The sequence below is a fragment of the Podarcis filfolensis genome, assembly GCF_964270895.1.
Source record: "Podarcis filfolensis genome assembly, chromosome: 2".
Classification (NCBI taxonomy): Eukaryota; Metazoa; Chordata; class Lepidosauria; order Squamata; family Lacertidae; genus Podarcis; species Podarcis filfolensis.
Genome location: NC_139605.1, coordinates 61,462,181 through 61,482,388, shown reverse-complemented (window position 1 = coordinate 61,482,388; position 20,208 = coordinate 61,462,181). Strand labels below are relative to the sequence as shown.

Genomic DNA, 20,208 nt, shown 5'->3' with positions numbered 1-20,208 from the left:
ACAACTGCAAGCACTAACTGCTGGGAAGGAACGTCATTTGGAAGGACCCCAACGCAGCAGAGGGAAAGGGGGGGGGAGAGAGAAAGAAGGTCAAACAAACCCATCTTTTCTCCAGCCCAGGTGCTCTTGATGACGGGCTCATTTTCAGGTGAGGGTGTGGCAATTGGGAGATTGGGGGCCACACTGCACACAATGGCGCCCCGCTGTTTCTGAACATGGTTTGTGTTGAAGGTCGCAAACTCCGATGTGACAGCAGGCTTGCCTGGGTCTAGTGCATCGAGATGGTGGTGGTGACCGTCGCTGAGGATGTTTAATTCAATGGGGGTAAGACCTTGAGTGCCAACCCCGACACTTTTGGATAATTCGCTTTTGGAGAGCAGGTCTGGGTCTTCTTTGGCCACAGGCTTGTGAGCCTTGACTTTGTGGCAGTAGAATTTGCGGATAAGTATAAATGCTGTCACCAAGATGAGGACACCTAACAGCCCAGCAGAAATCACAGCAATTTCTCCAGACCCCAAGATCCAGCTGGATGGACTAATTGTTGGAGTCACAATTTTCTGCGTGCAGAATGCTCCCTGGAAGTCGCCCGTGCAGATGCAGTGAATGGAACCATCAGAATTCACACAGCGCGCAGAGTTCAGACATGGGTTTTCCAGGCATTTCTCCGCAACTTTTTCACATCTGCGGAAGAGATGACGGAAGGCATCATTAGACAATGTGACATCACACGTATCAGAGACTCTACCTGTGAGATCATCGGGGAGTTACAGTGCCAGAGGAACAAAAAAAAACTGCATTCCAGTCTAGCTAAAAATGGTTGTGTCCATAGTACCACTGAAGAAACAATTAGGTATCTTAACTCATATTGCCTTCAGTGGAAGAATTACAATTAAGTGTAGCTAAATCCAGCCATCGGGATCTAATTCAGAAGAACTGATTCAAAGTGTATAGTTGTCAATATGCAAAAAAAAAAAAAAAGGGTTAAAAAAGAAGCTATTTTTGTAAAAAACAATGTTCTGTCCAGAATGTTCATTTAATTCCTTTTTTAAATGTTTTTTTTTTACTGTAAATATTGCTGGTGTGCTAACAAAACCATTTCCATTTTAATACTATAAAAGTTCATAATAGTTCAAAACTTTAAGTCATTTCTCTTCAGTGATAATCATTCTATAGCATGACCACACTTTGAAAACACTTTGGTGTATAACCTGCGTATAACGTGGTATCAAAGATAAAGGAAGAACAAATGTTCATAGAAGGCCAGACAGTCTCATGGTAATGGCATGGGAATGCTGGTGAACAGGATGAGAGGCCATAAACTTTATGAATGCCAGATTTTTGTTGGCCTATGTCATCCTAACAACAGCTCTAAAAGTATCCTTTTGACAGAGAGGCCCAGGGCTGGTGCCAAACTTCAGGGGGTCATTGGCACAACCCAGCCAATGTCTCCACCCCTCAACCTCCCTGCTTCCAGCCCCCTTTTTGCTGCAGCAGTTTGACCACCCTTCCCTTCCCCCTGCTCCCTACAGCCCCCTCGCCTACTTTTTTTTTTTTACAACCACTTCTCTGCCATCTGGGTACTGAGAAGGAGACAAAGGCATCCTTTTTCAGACAAAGAGATTTTAGGTAAAGTCATTGAGAAGGCCTCTGGCACTAATGTGCTTTGCTGTGCTGCAAAGTACTTTTACAACCTTTAAAGCTTAAAAAACCCACTGAGTTTAGAAAAGCCACAGTAGCAAAAAGCAGCAGCGGAAGAGGCATTTTTCTGGCCACCTCACCTACAATACCTGGCTCTGAGGATACCCTTGGACCTTTCTCAGAGCTCCCAAAAAGCAGGTGGGTGGAGGAGGAAGGGGAGCAGCTAGCTGGATGGGGGTCAAGCTTTACTCTCAAGTGAAGTGATGCCTACACATTGCCATCTGGGCTTGGTGGTGAGTGTTGGTCAGGCTGGTGAGATGCTCTTCCTAGCCCCGAGGCTTTAGCCAGAGCCTGACTTGGGCAATTGTTGGTGCTGTGCCTTGAGCAGAGGCGCCAACTTCTCAAGATGATTGAGGGGGCTCGACACGACGTCCTGATGTCACACGTGTGATGTCACGAGGAGCCAGGGGGTAGAGTTGAATGCCCCTTGAACACTGAGGGACCCCAGCTGCCTCAAAAAAAGGGGGGGTAGGCAAAAGTGTCTCAGCCCCTAGGATCTGGTGTGTATAGCCTAGGGAGATCCATAATTGGGTTCCCATAACCCCAAACATCCTGCTGCTCGCCCAAACAACTGTATTTGCTATGTGTGTAAATAATTTCCCGTTTAATTAATTAATAATAGTGACATTGATGGCAGGTAATAATAATGAAAATACATTACTCGGACTTCCGGGTTGGCGCCATTGTTTAATGGCGGATTCCCTCCGAGCTCCGGAGGGAATCGGCTCCGTAGCGTCTGGGTCTGGCCGCTGCGGCGAAGCAGAGACCCTTAAAATCACAGGCGCGGATGCCTGTGAACACAGAGACTCGGCGGGCACCATTTGCGCCCCCCCAATCCGCGACGGAGCCTTTTTAAAGGCTTCGGAACGGAGGCAGGGTGGTGGTGCTGAGAGGACTCCCTCGCCTACGGAGTGAAGCCGCAAGCCATTGACAGAGAGCGCCAACTTCTTCCAAGACCGATTGGACTCTAAAACATAAACCCGTGAGTAATACGGAGATTGGAACCTTAAAAAATTTTTTAATTTTGGATTTGGAACGAGCGGGAAGGGGCTAAAAAGGAAGTCCACCCCCCCTCTTGTAAACAATTTAAAGCAAAGGACTGGGCAGCTAAGGTCGAGAGAATTTGTCTTCTGTTTTCTAATGAAAGATCTTGACTTCACGGTTTTGACACGATAAGAAGATTTACTGGAGGATAAAAAGAATTTTGGGAGTTGAAATTTCACACCCCCCCGAGACCCGGGAACGTCCTATGAGAAAGCCTGTTGCATTGAAGATTTTGACAGCTGTCAAGTGAGCTGCTAGTCAGCTAGTTGTCAGCTGGAAAAAGAGAACATTGTTTCTGCTGTTTTTGCTGGTTTATTTGGTATAATTTGTTGAAAACAAGGAGGACTGTTACAAAATAACTGGACTTTTGGTTTTGAGCTGAAAGGAATACTAAGGAACTAAAATCCCCCTAGAGGGGTAAAAGGGACACTACATCATAAAAATGGCTGGAGTACGTAAATTTCAAGCAGAATTGGACAGAGCACTCGTTCTCTTGGGAAACTTGCAAGATGAATACAGTGCTTTGTCTACAGAGGCATCACTACTACACTGGACAGTAAACAACATTTTTGAGCCTGATAAGGACTTGAAACAGGAAGCCTATTCTACTGAACAAATAAATGAAACTGAAAGTGTAGATACGATGGAGCAATATGTGGTTTTTGAAGAAAATGAAGGAGGAGCAGGAGATTTGCAGGAGTTAAAGGAGAACTACAATATGAGGCCTGACATGATGACAAAAAAGGACAATAAAAATTGGATGTGGAAAGCCTGGTCTGAATGGGAGTCTGGAAAATGGAGAGACCCTCTTTGGAGGAGATCTGAAGACCTGAGGATTACAAATTTGTTGAAGGTGAAAGCTGGAGCTTTGGGGACATCTGGATCTGAAAGAAATTTGAAACAAGAGTTGGAGCACCCCATAGGCTTTGCTTTTAAGGATGGAGGACCGGCTAGAAGTAACATGGATTCTGTTGGGCCGGAGCCCCTCCGAGACTTGGGGCTTAATATCAAAGACTATCAAAGAGACCGGCAGAAAGGAGCTGAGAGAGATATAAGGGCCTCGGACGTGAGATCTCCAGGCTAAATAAATAACACAAAGACTGACGGATATTGGTTGGGGACTGGAACCGGGAAAAGGGTGGGAGGAGGTTGGGAATCCAAAGGGTACATAAGGATAATTTGCTTCTTATATTTTGTTAGTGGTAAGGAAATTGGGTAAATCGTGGAAGGGAAATTTTGGTCGACTTTAGGAAAAAGGTCTAAGAATAAATAATGAGGTATAAGTATTGATGTATAATTTTAATAAGGTAAAATTGGTTTTTTCTTTTTAAATTAATTGAAAATAAGGTTGTTAAAAATAAATTGAGGAAATGGAAAAAAGAAGTAAAATAAAATAATAGTATGTTAGAATAAATGTTTAAGCTAAGGTAAAGAAATAAGTTAAGGACTTGCTGAATTGACAATTTAAATTGGAATACAAGAAGGGGAGGTGTGAGGAGGTCTGAGAAATAAGGTTAAGAATAATAAGTAACAGAAACTTTATGTGTTTTTTTTATTTTCTTTTGTGTTTAGTTTTGAATATTATGTATTTTTGTGTTTTTTGTTTTGTTTATTTTTTGGTTTTTGTTTGTTGTGTGTTTCTTGAAAATGCTAATAAATATTTTATAAAAAAAAAATGAAAATACATTACTCATCAGTTATGTAGCCAAAGACCTACAGAATAACCTGATGTACTTGTACAGCAGCACCATCTAGTGACGATTTGTGCATTTTCCTCACACAGGCAAGATGAGGAGAGTTATTCTCCTTTTTCATGGTTGTCCTCAAACCAAAATTATTATAAATATTGACTGGCCTTTCCTTTTTCTCTGATCATCTGAGTGAATTCAAAGACCCGCCAACAACTTTTTGTTCTGGACCTAACCATGAGATCTACGGACTTCATATTTAAGTAAGAGGCTGCCACTGGTTGATAGTGAAACTCTACAGGCAGTTATTATTTTGCAGTGTTTTTTAAAAAATAGAATTAGGGTATCCATTCTGAACGAGCATGTGTGAACCCATCTAGCATCTGAAACATGTAAACCAACTCCTCTGACAGATGTTGCATTTCAGACGTGGCGCGAAAACTGTTGGTAGTGCTATGATTCTCTGCTTCTTGTGTCATTCAAGCACGGAGGGGCTAATGCTTAAGGGCCACACCTACCTTTCTCCCCAGTACCACTCTGGGCAATGGCAGGTATAGCCGCCTTTCTTGGAGAGGGCACAAGTCCCCCCATGCAAACAGGGCTTGCCTTCACAAAGGTTATCAGCAACTTCGCAGTGGTCTCCAGAAAACTGGATGGGGCAGATGCAAGAATAACCTAGTGACAGGAGGGGAAAAAATGGAAAAGGTTTGAAAAACAAGTGAAACCAGAATGACATTTTTTCATGTGTGGAATCAGGGAACCAGCCTGGAGGCAAAGGACAAGATAGGGCCTCCCACCCAATTCAATATAAAGAAGCTGGATGACAGTGGAATCCTACACCCTGCTGCCCAGCAATTTGATGATAGTGTTTCCCAGTGCACCTGAGGGTGGTAGAGTAGTTATGAGGGAGCAGGACAGCTCTGTGGCACATATTGCTCAGATCTGCAAAAGGGGAGAATGGTCAGGGGCTCAGGAGGAATATCAGGGCCTCCAATCTACCGCCTGAGGCAATTGCCTCACTCTGCCTTATGGTACGGCCAGCCCTGTGTGGAATGCACCATTGTTACAGCCATCCATTCCTGGGAAATAACATTTACAGTGCACCAAAACAAATGTGGAGTTGCTGGGGAAATCGGAACCGTTCACTGCTCAAACTACTACAGTAATTAGCACGGCAGTTGCACTACCTCAACTGCACCGGCGTCATGGGCACCTATTGGATAGTGCATGTGGAATCACGGCCACAAAAGACATTACTCTCCATTGCCATTTCGCTTACTATATTTTGCACCTTCCTGTTTTCTCCCAGCACAGGTGCCCAAGGGAAATGCACTTACAAAATGATCAGACGATGCTCAGATACCAATTCCGGGGCTGTTCTAGCTTATTGTTGGCATTCCAGAACACCCCAACCATGGCTACTGCGTTTATGCAGGCACACACTTTGTACAGGCATCTTCCCACCATCATACGGAGACCGTCATGCATGTCCCCAAGCATGCTGTCACCGCGTGCTGCAGAAGCGCATGTAAATCTGTGAGGACATGAACTTATACGCCCTTGTCTCTCTGAAAATTGTTGTCTGACAAGTGCACCTGAGCTGCTGATCTGACAAGACAAGAATTGTAAGCTTTTTGCTCTGAGCTGAAGGAAAGGAGGACGTGTGCTCTCCGCCTTTTGCTAACTGCTCACCTGTCAGGGCATGCAACTCGACAGCAGGCTTCAGGCAGAAATAACAAAAGGTGCACATGCCTACAGAAGGTGGTTCAAAGTGTTTCTCAGTGCGTGTCTCCCATTACCACACACTGCTATCCAAGTCACCTCCAAGCACCCATCAGTCCCACCACCACCCCAGGATAGGGAAAGGAAAAATCTCTACAAGCCAACGAGCACCTTTGCTGGGTGCCCTCCTTGCTTATAAAATGTGTGGCTTCGTCCCATGAGCATTAGGACGGAATGCATTCCACTGATGTGGACACCAGTGACAGAGATTTTTGTGGGGGGGGGGCAGGCCTTTTGTGGGGGGAGGGGAAGAACCTCAGTTAGAAAGGGACCCCTGACCATTAGGTCCAGTCGTGGACGACTCTGGGGGTTGCGGTGCGCATCTCACTTTATTGGCCAAGAGATCCGGCGTACAGCTTCCGGGTCATGTGGCCAGCATGACTACGCCGCTTCTGGCGAACCAGAGCAGCACACGGAAACGCCGTTTACCTTTCCGCCGGAGCGGTACCTATTTATCTACTTGCACTTTGATGTGCCTTCAAACTGCTAGGTTGGCAGGAGCAGGGACTGAGCAATGGGAGCTCACCTCATTGTGGGGATTCGAACTGCCGACCTTCTGTTTGGCAAGTCCTAAGCTCTGTGGTTTAACCCACAGCACCATCCCCCTATTGCCCTCACAGTTACAATTCCTAGAGTTCCCTGGGAAGAGGGGCTGAATGGTAAACCACTCTGAGCTCTGTGAGGGGAATAGTGGTTTCCTAACAACTCTCAGCACCCTTAACAAACCTCAGTTCCCGGGATTCTTTGGTGGAAGCCATGACTGCTTAAAGTGGTATGAGGTTGCTTGAAATGTATAGTACAGATAACTTCTGGGGTTACCATTAAAGCCATTTGTCCAAGGACCAGTGTTCACGTGTGGCCACCAGACTAGAGACAGCTGAAAGCCTAAGCAGCCCTGCTCAGTAGGCACCAGAACAACACACATTTTGCTATATGTGATTTTGCTGGGGAAGAAGGACTGCTTTAATTATGGTGCCAAACCCCTAAAAAGCCCTCATCTTTTCCTCTTCTAATGTGCTATCTTTCCACGTCTAGCCTCCCAATACACCTCCATTATAACCACCACTGCATTCTAATTGGAAATTATTACTCACCGACTTTGGGCCTGAGTACATGCATGCCTTCATAATGAATATGCCTCTCTTTGGAGTTCCCAACCCAATTATTTAAGCCCCTTTCCCAGTGCCACTCGCTTGCCTTCCAAAATACTCACAGGCCAAAACAGGTTCCCCTGCTCCTCCCATCCTGCCAGCCTAAACATTCTTGTTATCCAAATCTTCTTCGCTGGCCACAGGCTAAAACCTTCATCCATTCCACACCCTTCCCCCTTTGCAGCAATGCTGGCAAAGAGAAAATCCCACACTTTTCACATTCTTGTCCCTTGCACTGTTGATTTAAATGTAAAGGGGGAGAGGCTGATGTGTAGGAATTCAGCAGCTGCCATTTGTCTGGCAGCCTTGCAATAAGCTCATTGGGTGACTTGAGGCTAGTCCACCCAACCTCAGCTTAGGGTTGCTATGTGGAGAAAATGCCTTGAGTTCCTTGGAGGATACAAATATTGGGTAGGTAGGTAGGATACAAGGGCAGGATACAAATATTGGGTAGGTAGGTAGGAAGGTTCAGACAAACCAAGTAAACCTCTACTCCTGTCTGACAGTACAAATGGATCTAAAGACCAGACTCCCAAGTGCTTAAGTTATTGAAAGAAGGGACGGGAACAGAAAATTGGAGGAAGAGCTTTCTTTCTGCTACCTTTCCCCCCAGGCACACTTGAATGAAGGCAATGAAGCAGTTTGGTCCTTCAGTGATCAAATCATTTGGAATTTCCCAATTGACCTTATGAACTCAAGACGTTCCAGCTAGTGGGAATACCTGGCAACAGCGGCCAGCGTCACACAAGCCCAGTTCACCTGTAACACTGCCAGTTCCATAAACCATGGCTTAGGAAGCCCGGGTCAAGTCTCTTGCCTCTGCCTTCCTCTTCCCCTTGTGTGCTGGCTTTGACATGAAGATGCTGGCTTGTTTAAACCAGAGTTCCTTGGTACATTCCAAACAGAGAAGTCTGGTTTAATGTTGGTTAACCAATCAGGATATTAAGCAGATGTAAAGGAAGTGTGGGCAGGCAGTGTTATTTTTCTAAAAAAAGAGGTGCTGGAATTCACCACGAACACCTCCCTCATTCTCTTAGAATGGCAATGGTGCCCTCCTGAGAGGTACTGGAACCCATCTGAGAGGTGCCGGGCTGAGTTTCTGTGAGTTTCCCCTGAAAAAAGCCCTGTGTGCAGGTTTTATGCTCATTTCTGGCTTCTTAAGTCATGCTTTATGAAGAGGCAACGTGACATCCTAAACAAGTCAATGTCTCCACTATCGTTCATATTTCCACAGAAGCCATTTTCCTTAAATGTAACTAATCCCTGCTGTTATTTCTCTAGGCCAGCCTTCCCTAGCTTTGTGCCCTATGGATGTTTCAGAGTACAACTCCTATCAGCCTCAGCCAGCATGGTCAATGGTCAGGGATGTTGGGAGGTGGAGACCAAAACTGGAGGCTGTCAAGTTGGGGACGCTGCTCTATCCCCCCCCAAAAAACTTGTACATTGACCATTACTGTTATTAACACAGCTCTTACCTCCACCTTGTATCTCAATGCAGAGTCCATCATTGAGGCACGGGTTGCTTCTACAGGCACCGGTGTGTGGGCAGCATTGCCGAACGCCTGCCTCTTCAACAACACCCCTGGACCTCTTTTCCTTTGGTATGGCCACCAGGTTTCTTCCATCGAGCGTAATGGCATCCAGGCACCCTCTGAACCCATCAGTGACCCTCTGAGCCTGATGGTGCTGCACAAACCCTCCAATGAGCAGATCTCTTCTGGAATGGGAAGGGTTGCAGGCCTCGGGGAGCTGCAGAGAGGCATTTCCCAAGCTGTCAACAAGCAAACGGATGGAACTGCCTTTCACTTCCAGGAAGACAGAGTGCCACTTTCTGTCACCCACAAATTGGCTGGACGAAAGGTTACCGCTGAAACCACTCCGACATCTGTACCCAAGGAGAGGCACTCCATTCACAAGCTGCAAAACATACCAAAACAGGCATAGGTATTTGCTAAATAAATAAATAAATAAATAAATAGTGTCCATTTTGCTTTCTTGTTCTGTTTTTAGAGTCTGGGGCTGCATTCACACTATACCTTTAAGCACATTCTAATCTAAGCACGTTTCCCTCCTCAATGAATTCAGGGCACGGTAGTCTGCTAAGGATGTTGGGAACTGTAACTCTGTGAAGGGTTAAGTATAGTGCCCAGAATTCTTTGACTGGGGGTAGGGATGTGCTTCAAATGTGGTTTAAAGGTACAGTGTGTTCACAGCCTAAGCATCAAACACAATTTTACAGTGGTATTTTATTGTGGGTTCCCGCACCAAAACGATATAGATAAACCAAACAAAATGGAAACGTGAATCCAAAGAAGCTCAGAAAATACAGTACATACATTATAACCCAAACTTGCACTGTCATTAATTAAGATTGATTCTTCCTAGAATTTACAGCCATTCAAAATTCATAGTAATCATGCCTGCCATTTGGGCCTTAGATGATTCAGAAGTAAAGAAATAACACTGGCACTCGGGAAGACTTGACTGACGACTTGCCTACCAAATGGCTGTGTAACAACTCTGTTCTCGCCCTCTTGTTAATGCTATAGAAGTTGCTGCCTAAGCTGGAGCTGCTCTTTTACTGGCGCCAGTAGAGGAGTGTTGGCAGAATCCAAACAGCGGAAGGCAGCTGACAGTTTTGCACCGGGGAGAGTCAGCAGAGAAAACATAGAGGCAGAGAAAAAGATCGATTGTAATAGTCAGCAGCTTCTCAGCAAGATGGAAGCAGAGACCAGCTGCTCCAGAAGACCTATCTATTCAGCTAAGTTGTTGTGTGCACAGAACAAGGTCTCCCCCTCCATGCCTCCTAAATCTGCTCTGGAAGATTGGTGAAACCCTCAGAACAGGGTTTTTTGGGGGTGGGGGTGTCCTGCACCCCCCCCACTTAGTGCTATGTTGAATTCCACCCTGAACATTCATCCTGATTTGCTTACACAAAGCTAATGTGGGGGTTAGATTACCCGTTTTGATTTGTTTATGCAACCATGAGCACTGGTCCTGCATTCATCCAGATTTGCTTGTAGGAATGTGGGACGCCCACATTTTTCAATGCATTTCCCCCACTTTCAAAACCACAAAAAGTCTTATTATAAAGTGGATCTCTTGCGCTGGGTGTAACAGAGCCCCTTGTTCCACTTTAATTGCAAAAACCTAAAGTTAGAGCATGCCCTCGAATCCCTCCTACTAAGGGCAAAAGTTCTGTCAGCAGAAGCATTTTGGCTTTCCAGATGGAACTATCCCCCCTTTTCCACCACTGTGTGCTGCTCTAGACATTTTCCTGACTCTCCCCAGAGTCAATTCCAGGGGGAAGATGAAGGCAGAGGGTGCAGGAGTAGTGGTAAAGATCTGCCTTGACAACTGCTATGGTATAGTGACACATACTCAGTGGCGTAGCGTGGGTTGTCAGCACCCGGGGCAAGGCAAGTAATTTGCGCCCCCTAACCCGTGGATTTGCGCCCCCTAACCCGTGGATTTGCGCCCCCTAACCCGTGGATTTGCCCTAACCCCAGATGTTGCGCCCGGTGCGGCCCGCCCCCCCTGCACCCCCCACGCTACGCCACTGCACATACTGGAGTGGTTGTGGTGAAATTTCAACTTTACACAGATCTCAAGGTGGGGGGGGGGACCTACTTTCCCTAAGGATATCCTTTCTACAGAAATTATATAGTATGAAAAAGGAGCTAGTTTGTTGGATTTTGTTTAAAGAAAATCATTATTCTTAATGAGGTGAGATTACAGTGATTTTCTTTGGAATGAATCATTACAGTCAAGGAAATACTATACCTTACTTCCTTTCTAGAACAATATTTATTTCATTCTTCTTAAACATGCTATTGCTATTATTGATGATACATATACCCACACCAAACCTATAGCTCACAGAACACAAGATGAGCCTGCTGGATCAATGCAATGACCCATCTAGTCCAGCTAGGAATCAAAGCGGGGATCTTCTGCACGCAAGGCATGTGTTTGGGCATTGAGTTATGGTTCCTACCCTCTTATTAAGCCCATCCTATCACTTATGTTTATGGAGGGCTGCAGAAGAGTGCTTGCCAGAATGCCCTTCCCTATGGAATTTATTCTCCGAAAAGGCCTGTCTAAGCCCAGCCTATGTTTCGCAAGTGAAAAATCTGTTGCAATTTCTGCAAATTACATTTTACTGTCTTTTTTGTTTCCTAGTTAGGGAGGGGCTTCATACCTGTTTGATTGTTGGCTGTGCCTTTGTGCTATTTAACAGACCTTTATAATATTATTTTAATTTCATATGTTTTATACCATTTATGAGCCACGCTGAACAGCTTTGCTCACAGAATGAGATGTAAATAGCTGTGGAGGAAAGCTGTTGGTTTGGAAGATGTTGGGAGGGTGAAAGGAGGGGGGGGGGAAATCTGTTTCAAGGAGTGAATGATAGAACAACCGTAAAGATACAATTTGACCAAAGTTAATCACTTTAAGATGCTGCTGATGTCAGCCAAGCAGACTGCTTCATTCTCCCATTGAAATCATTAGGATTTAAATGTGCTTAGGACAGATTGTGCACTAAAGTATTAAAATGAGTAAAATAGCTGTGTGGTTTTTCTAAACTAAACAAATGGGGCAAGGGATTCAAAGATAATTTTAAAGTAATTTGTTTTCTCTGCTAAGTGCTGTGCTGTAGCAATGGCAAAAGATATATTAAAATTTTGTAAGTTACAAGCTCCTCTTTCTGCATCAAGGTGCATTAAACTCAACCAAGGACCATCAAATAAAGAGAAAACTGTATCTGGAGGGTGAAGTTCTTCCTCTGCTGCCAAGGGAGAAGCAGTGAGCACACCTTTGAATTCCATAAAGATTCTAAAAGTACAGCCAAAAAAGAAAGAAAAGGGAATGATATCAGATTAAAATGTTCCTGCTTCTGGCTAGATGTCTTGAGTGATGAAACTCATCAAGAGAAATATAAGCACATGTTGGTGCTTGACTAACTCTCTTCTTCTTTCACATGGGCTGTTCATCAAGGAGTAAGTCATGTAGCATGACCCTGAAAAAAGGCCTGCCATCAACTAAAGCAGGGGTCGGCAACATGCGGCCCACGAAGACTGTTTTACCAGCCCATGGGCCGCCCCCGAACCAAGCCGCCCACTTGGTGAGTCCCCCACACGCTGCGCTAAATTGGCGGGGGACTCGCCGAGCTCCACTGGAAATCGCGTCTGCACATGTGCAGATACCAGAAATTGCATCTGCGCATGTCCAGACGCCAAAAATAGCTCCTGCTCAGGCATGATTTTCAGTGTCTGGGCATGTGCAGAAGTGATTTCTGGTGCCACAGACATGCATAGACGCAATTTCTGGCATCACACTGCACCAGTCTGGCCCACGGACAATCTCCATGGGAGTGATCAGGCCCATGGCCAGTAAACCTTGCCGACCCCTGAATTAAAGCATAGGTCAATGAAGACTTGGGTCATCACCTCTAGGTTAGATTACTGCAATGAGTTATACGTGCGGCTGCCTCTGAAGACAGTCTGGAAACTTCAGCTGGTGCAGAATTCAGTGGCCAGGTTGCAAGATGGTTTGAGCATATAATGCCAATCCTGGCCCAACTGCACTGGCTGCAAATTAGTTTCGGGGCCTAATTCACAGGGCTGGTTTTGTCCTATAAAGCCTTAAACAGCTCAGGACCTCAATACCTCAAGGATTGCCTCTCCCCATATGAACCGACCTGGACTCTGTCATTATAATCTGAGGCCCTTCTTCATGTGCTTTCTCCATGATAGGTTTGGAGGGTGGCAACAAGAGAACAGGCCTTTTTTACAGTGGCTCCCCATTTGTAGAATTCCCTCCCCAGGGAGGCTCGCCTGGTGCCTTCGTACTTATCTTTAGGCACCAGGTGGAAACATTTTTCTTCTCCCAGGCCTTTGGCTAATTAAACAATCTACACAGCCTTTTAAACTGAGGGAGGGTATTGTTTTGCTTGTTGTTATATTGTGTATTTTTGTGTTTTTCTACTGTGATCTTCCTAAAACCACCAAGATACACCAAAACCACTAAAATACATAAAATAAGTGTTATCTGTCAAATCTGAATCATTACTAATAAAAACACAAGCTATGGATCACGTAAAAACAAAGATAAGAAGTTAATTAAAATTGTGGTGAAACAACTAAACGGAGACCTCAGCTTAGAGGCTGTGCCTGTGATAGCCAGCGCTAGGAAAACCTGTGGAACTGGATTTCCAAAAGTGCTAAGCATCTCTCTAATTCCACTGATTTCAGTAAGAAAAGCCAGAGCTAGACCAGGATTGAGGAATTGGGGGGATTCTGTCCCACAATAAGTGACACTGTCTTCCAGCAAAGTGTTTCAGCCAAAAAGATAAAACTATTAGGAGACGTGCAAGAAAAACAGCAAATAGATGCGCGAGGTGTTTTTAGCTCAGACTCATTGTGTAAACAGGCTAGATCATTAAAAGCTAATGAATTATGTGTAGTAATTATTATAAACTGTCATCAGACTACCTGAATAGCTATAATTAGCTAGTGCTTTGCCTATTCATCTTTATCCAATGGCTCTTGAGTGTTAGAAATGTAGGAGGCAATTCTGTGGCTGCCTTCTCCCCTTATGAATCATCAAAGGATATTCAATATTTCTAACCTCATGCCCGTTAAGCATGTTCTTTTTCATTGAATGCTGCGTAAGGAGACCAGACAGCCATTTTGTTGAGCAGTCATTTTTTTTTTCCTGCATGAAGATTAGTCAATGCTGGCTATTTAACAAGCATTCATTGCAATCTGTTTGCTGATGTTGCATCAAGGCAAGCATTCCTCACACCTCCCAGTGTCTTTTCCATTACTTTCCTTATCACAAGAAGTCTGATATTTTTGGGGAATAGGTTTATTGTGCAACCTCTGCAGATCCACCATAATTGTGCGATCTGAATGTGCAAATTTTGTCATGAAGATTAGCAGCTAGTCTCAACCTAATTCAGTTTAAGCAATTTTATGAATGTTGTTTAAGAAAGTGGGTTGTGAAGGTAAAAAGCCCCCATAGACTGTATGGATAATGCCTGTCCTTCACCCCCACAGTGGGGTTAACAGTAGGTTCAGGCTGAATGGGAACACATGGGGTGGGAAGGGGTGAAGTTCCCATTCCCTCAGTACTGCTCTGTTGATTAAATTAGGTGCTCAATATGTAGACAATCTCCCATGGCTGCTTTAATGGGGGGAAAGGGCCATAGCTCAGTGGTAGGCCATCTTCTTGTATGCTAGTTCAATCCTCAGCATATCCAGGTAGGGCTGGGAATATCTTCTGCCTGAAACATATTTCCTCCACCTGGTGATCTGTGGCCAATCAGTGTAGACAATACTGAGGTAGATGGACCAATGATCTCACTCAGTGTAAGGTAGCTTTCTATGTTCCTATGTTAACAGGGTGAGCAGATGACAGTCTCCTGCACCACATCAGTTTTGACCCCAAATGTGAGAAGCTTATTCATTCATCCAGATCAACCGCGTGGTCCATGACACTATATTTCAGCACATCTCCACTTGAAAGACATAGAAATGTATTGAGATAATTATGGCAGCCCGCTGGAATTGATGTGGCCAGGATGAGAGGAACTGAACCATGAACTCGGATCATGGTGAAATGGAAGCCCTGAGGCTTCCCAAGTTTGTAAGTTCATTGAACTGGCAGGATACCCTGATACTGAAAGCTCTGCATTGATTGCCAGTTCATTACCAAGTTAAGACTGGTATAATCTGTGTAAAGCCTGATGTCCCAAAGTTATCACATATTTGTTTAGCTTCTACACGAACTAAGGCCTTTAGTACAGTGGCACCAGGATTCTGGTACACTGCTCCTGCTGAAACCAGAGGGGCACCTACAATTTTGGCTATTTCATTGCCTGCTGAAAACAGGCAGTTGTAATTGGAGAATTAATTTGGTTCAGTGTTGACCATTTGTTCTGTATATTAAGATTTTATAATTCTACTATGTTTTAATGATTTTATCGTACACCACAATATTACTTTTATAAGTTTAGATATACTTCCTTAAATAAAGATGGAAACTTACTGACTTTTCAAGAAACCACAATGGTTGTTTTTTTGGCCTCCCCCTCCTTTTGTTGTTGCAATGTGAACCTCTACATATAGAATCAAAGAGTTGGAAGGGACCCTGAGAATCATCCAGTCCAATGCCCCACAATGCAGGAATATGCAGGTGTCCCTTGCAAGGATCAAAGCTGTAATATGGTGTTATACTGAGGTATATATGTAGGTGATCTACATTTGAGATGGGGAAGGACATTGTGCCTGCTTCCTTGGGTTGCAGGGTAGTGGTAGTGGAGGATGTAAGGATCCACAATTCCTACCTGCAGAACTGCACTATTTGTTCCATTGGTTGTGAGCAGGACGGCATGGAGCTGATGGGTTTTCAAGTGGAACTGCATTTGCCAATCCCTTTTACCTTGGTGGTGGTACCATATGTAGCTGTGTCCACTGAACTTCAAAGCTGTACCTGGAAACGAAAGTTTAAAAAAGGCTGTTTTCAGAAACAGGACATCATACAGTACTCTTCCAGTTCTATGCATTCTTTATCCTGAATATGATCTATAGTGATACTTAATCATAACACTTCACATTTATATGACACTTTTGAGTGCGATTTGGACATGCATGACCAGATCCATGCAATAAAGGAAGCCAATATTGCTACCCCCAGTATTGCAGGTGGATGGACTGAGAGAGTGTAGAATGCCTAAGTCTACCTAGCAAGTCATGGCAGAGGTGAGATTTGAACTAGGACCCCCCTGATTCAGAGCTCAGTTTCTTTAGCTGCAAGGCTATGCCAGCTCTGCTTCCCCAAGGCACATCACAGGGGTTTTAATGAATATCCTTTGCAATCCACATCACAAAAGTGCATCAGACAGGGAGTGGAGCCGTCAAAATTCTCATTTCCTACTGGATGACAGTCTCAAAAATTAATTTCCAGATGCTTTCATCTGCCCCTGCTGCCATAAAACACCTCTCTCCCATATTGATCTACAGCCACAGCCACTCTCAAACAGTTGGACTTTATCCCTGGTGGCGCAGTCTTCCATTGCGTCTTGAGACAGACAGATGCCATCAAAAGCCTATTGCACTGTGAAAACCACACCTAGTTGAAGCAATACTAGGTATAGCAGCATGTCAGGTATCTGAGAGGCAGCAGGGAAAGACCGAATTCCCTGGCCCACTGGTCCACTGCTGCTGGAGCAACAGTGCAAGGAAATGGGTATGTGGGATAGAAACTGGGGAGAACAAGGCAGGCAGGTAGATTTCACAGTAGGGCAGGGGGAAGGATTGGACTCTGTTGTGCTTCCAGTGACTACATAGGAAGCTGACTTCTTTGGAGTCTGGCGGTTGGTTGATCTAGCTCAGCTGATGGGTTGCAGATGTCCAGGGTTTTGTATGGGAGGGATTTCCAACCCTATCTAGGGATGCCAGGGATTGAATCTGGGACCACCTGTATGCAAGGCGTAGGCTCTACCACTGAGTTACAGGTTAGTTTGGGGGTGGAGTAGCTATTTTCTGAGTTTTTGGAAAGACATTATTTAGATGCAAGAAGGGTGTGTGTGTGTGTGTGTGAAGAAACAAAACATGCAGGGCATTCTACAATGTTCAAAAAGGACACCAACAGAAAACCCTGAACTACTTTCAAGGAGGTGGTTTATCAGAAGACTTTCTCACCATTGCAAGAACACATTTGTTCCAGACTGTGCCGAGGAGTGAGAACGCTGAGTCGGGCGGTACTGTAAGTGAACACCATGCCCGGGTCAAGCTGCATTGTCTCTCTGCAAGCACGCTGAGTGGTACAGCCCCCCTCCTGGCATGGGACATGAGTCACCTTCTTCATCTTCAGCCCTACTCGCTGGTCCATCTCTTCAGCTGACTCAGAAATCCGGCTAGCAAGGAAGCTGGGCTGGAAGAACGGATGATGAGGCTCCCCAATGGCCAGCAGAAGGTCCACTCCATTGGTAGCACCTGAAGGCTGCAAGCTAGCCATGTGGATGTTCTGCCGCCTTGTTTCGAAGAGGCTTCCCAGAAACCTTTGCAGGTTGCGCCAGTGATCACCTATAAACTCCTCAGGGGTGAGGTGGCGGAAGTGCAGCACCACCGCCTTATCCATAGCTTCCTGGCTGAAGGACCACACATGGATGTGGACGCTGGTTGTGGCTGCAAAGGTCCCATCACTGACAGTGACATTCAGGGCATAGTGACCATGCGGGAGGCTTTCGTCTGCAATTATCTTCCCATCTGTAGCCCCCACAGAGAAGTGTCTCTTTTCCGGCCCTTCCGACTCCAGAGTGTACAGCAGAGTGTCGTGAGGGTCTCGATCCGTGGCATGAATTTTGCCAAGAACCCCACCGCGGAATGCTCTTTCATTAGTACTGATGGAAATCTCTAGAGAGAGGGCTGAAGGTGGATATCTGCTTTGCTGCTTCACCTGGATGTTTACAAATGCAGATGAAGAGAGAGGAGGGATACCACTGTCTGTGACCTGTTGAGGGAAATTCAGCAGATGTTTACAACTTTGCACTAACACTTTTGCTCAGCGTGTTGCTAGCATGCCTCCGTCTCCTACTCAAGTCTCCTCCTCAAGGTAAGAAATGATGTAATATACAGTTAACGACTCACACTTGCATAAATAAAAGGGTTAATCTGAGTTCAGGTTGCCAGTGGGAGTGGAGTTTAGCAGGCTCCCAGCAGCCTTTTGTTTCCTTTCTCTTTGAGCTTCCTGGAAGAAGGAGCCATGCAGCCATGGCTCCCTGCAAGTGAACTGAATCTCCCTAAATGGAGATTTTATAACCAGCATCTTTGCTAACCCAACAAAGGAAGGAAAGAAACTTTTATTTTATTTTATTTAGTGCTTTTATTTTTAAGTTGTTTGGAACCATTTTTCCACCTTTATTTTACTTCTGGTAGATGGAGACATTTATGTTGCAACTTCTGAAATTCTGTGGGCAAAATATTCACTTACTTGCAAAGCTGAGTGTCTGTAATTTATTCAAGGCTAAGTATTTTGTGGGGGATGTTTGTTTAAAGGTGTGGGTTACCAAAGGGTCTTTCTGTGTGGGTTACCAATGCTGTTGTAGCAGTGGCATTGGGGAAGAGGCTATTTAACCCAAACAATAGTGTGCTTTTGCAATGAAAATACTCACTTCCACACTGCTGTTTGCTCTGTTAGGTACTTGTATCTTTCTCTCAACAGCACAAACAGCAGGCTACCTAATAGGTGCACTTTTGATATGAGAAATGGCCCCTTAGCCAGCATTGCTGCTCTAAAGAAACTGGTAGTTCTCCAGCCCTGTGGCTCCATTTCATCTATAAAAAAAATTGCTGGGAGAGCTACTCAGAATCCTCCCACGTAATGTGTGATTTGAGCCTAAGATGGATCTACCTGGACTTGCAGAAGATATTGTTCTTTTGTTCTTCTGTTCAGGATGGATGATGTCAGCAACACTCCATCCTGATTGATCTGGAATGCCTTTCCATCATTCCCTTCAGTGATCTGGAAAGAATATGGAGGACCGTTCTCTGGGGAGTCTCTGTCACTCATGATGAACTCCAGGACACTACTGCCAACTGGAGTGTTCTCCTGAAATGTTCAGAGAAAAAAGTTAGAGGAAGACCAGTTGTCTAGCTAGTTACAGAATGGCCAAGTTGGCTTACAGGTTCAAGGTTCATTTGCAGCTACAGCTTTGGTCAAAGGCCATCACAAAAACAGAAACAAAAAGTGCTAGGGTTATGCATGAGCAGAGCACGTGAGTATAATAAAATGTCCCACTTTGTATACCTCTTTAAGAGATATTTTGGTAATTATGCTATAAAGAATCTTCTGACCAAATGTAGATACGGCAACACAGTTAATATCTTCAAATCCAGTTAAACTCAAGGGCTATGTAGAAAACTGTGAAAGAATGAAATATTCCTGGAATTTCACCGGATTGGTTTTTTTTAATAATTACTGGAAATCTTGAGTTGCCTCTTAGGCTATAGGAAACCCTGTGATTAACATGGCAACTCTTAGGATTATCTTTGAAAAAGACTAATCGGGTAAGGCTGATGCTTTGGAATCGATACTTTACCTGAACAGTCACACTGTAATTGAGCTGAAAGAACCTGGGTGGGTTATCATTGACATCAGACACCCGAATGAGTACAGTGGTGTCATTGAAAAAAGGCACCTGCCCATTGTCAGTGGCTCGGACTTTGAGAGAATAGCTGGATATCTAGAAAATATAACGCATGTACCAAGGAGCTTGGTTATTCCAATACATATTAAATAATGATTAAGTAAAGTATCATTTATGGCCTAATATTATAAGTGCCTTCTACTTTACTAAGACTTACAGGGTTGATGAGTTCTAAGTCCATGTCAGTCAATCAGTAGTAAATTTGGATATGCAGTAAATTAAAATATAAACAAGGAACCACAGAAAGAGGGGAAGGGGAATCAAGAATGATTGTGATTTATTTTTATTTTTGTTCTGTATATTGTAAAAGCCTGTAAATAAAATTTAAAAAATAAAAATAAATTAAGATAACTTTTGTTTATTCGTTTACATTACCCTTATTTCATAAACAGAGATCACAACTCACAGATGGTGAAGCAAGGGTGGAGGATGTAAATGAGATTAGGCTGATACACCAAGTCAAGAAACTACAAATATGGGTATTCTAACCACTGATTGTTATTCTAACCACTGATTGCTCCTGCCTTCCCATTTAAACAGCAGCTCTTACTGCACATTCAAAGTAGCCTTCATATTGATTTCTATGCCCAGTGAATGTTAAGCTACCCTTTCTTATTGACTATCACATTTT

At 44.4% G+C, this 20,208-nt stretch overlaps 1 protein-coding gene across 2 annotated transcripts in view; it reads right to left on the bottom strand.

The window, feature by feature from the left end:
• FAT2 (FAT atypical cadherin 2) overlaps nt 1-20,208 on the bottom strand; it is a 104,544-nt gene that overhangs the window by 5,012 nt on the left and 79,324 nt on the right. Inside the window, exons 17-23 of one of the 2 annotated variants that reach the window (XM_083603753.1) lie at nt 19,470-19,613; nt 18,782-18,979; nt 17,071-17,881; nt 15,714-15,859; nt 8,839-9,280; nt 4,949-5,105; nt 101-681 (exon numbers count right to left, since the gene is read on the bottom strand). In XM_083603753.1, coding sequence (XP_083459879.1) covers nt 101-681; nt 4,949-5,105; nt 8,839-9,280; nt 15,714-15,859; nt 17,071-17,881; nt 18,782-18,979; nt 19,470-19,613 — 2,479 coding nt within the window. The remainder of the gene's footprint in view (nt 1-100; nt 682-4,948; nt 5,106-8,838; nt 9,281-15,713; nt 15,860-17,070; nt 17,882-18,781; nt 18,980-19,469; nt 19,614-20,208) is intronic. The other variant, XM_083603754.1, reaches the window with a different exon arrangement.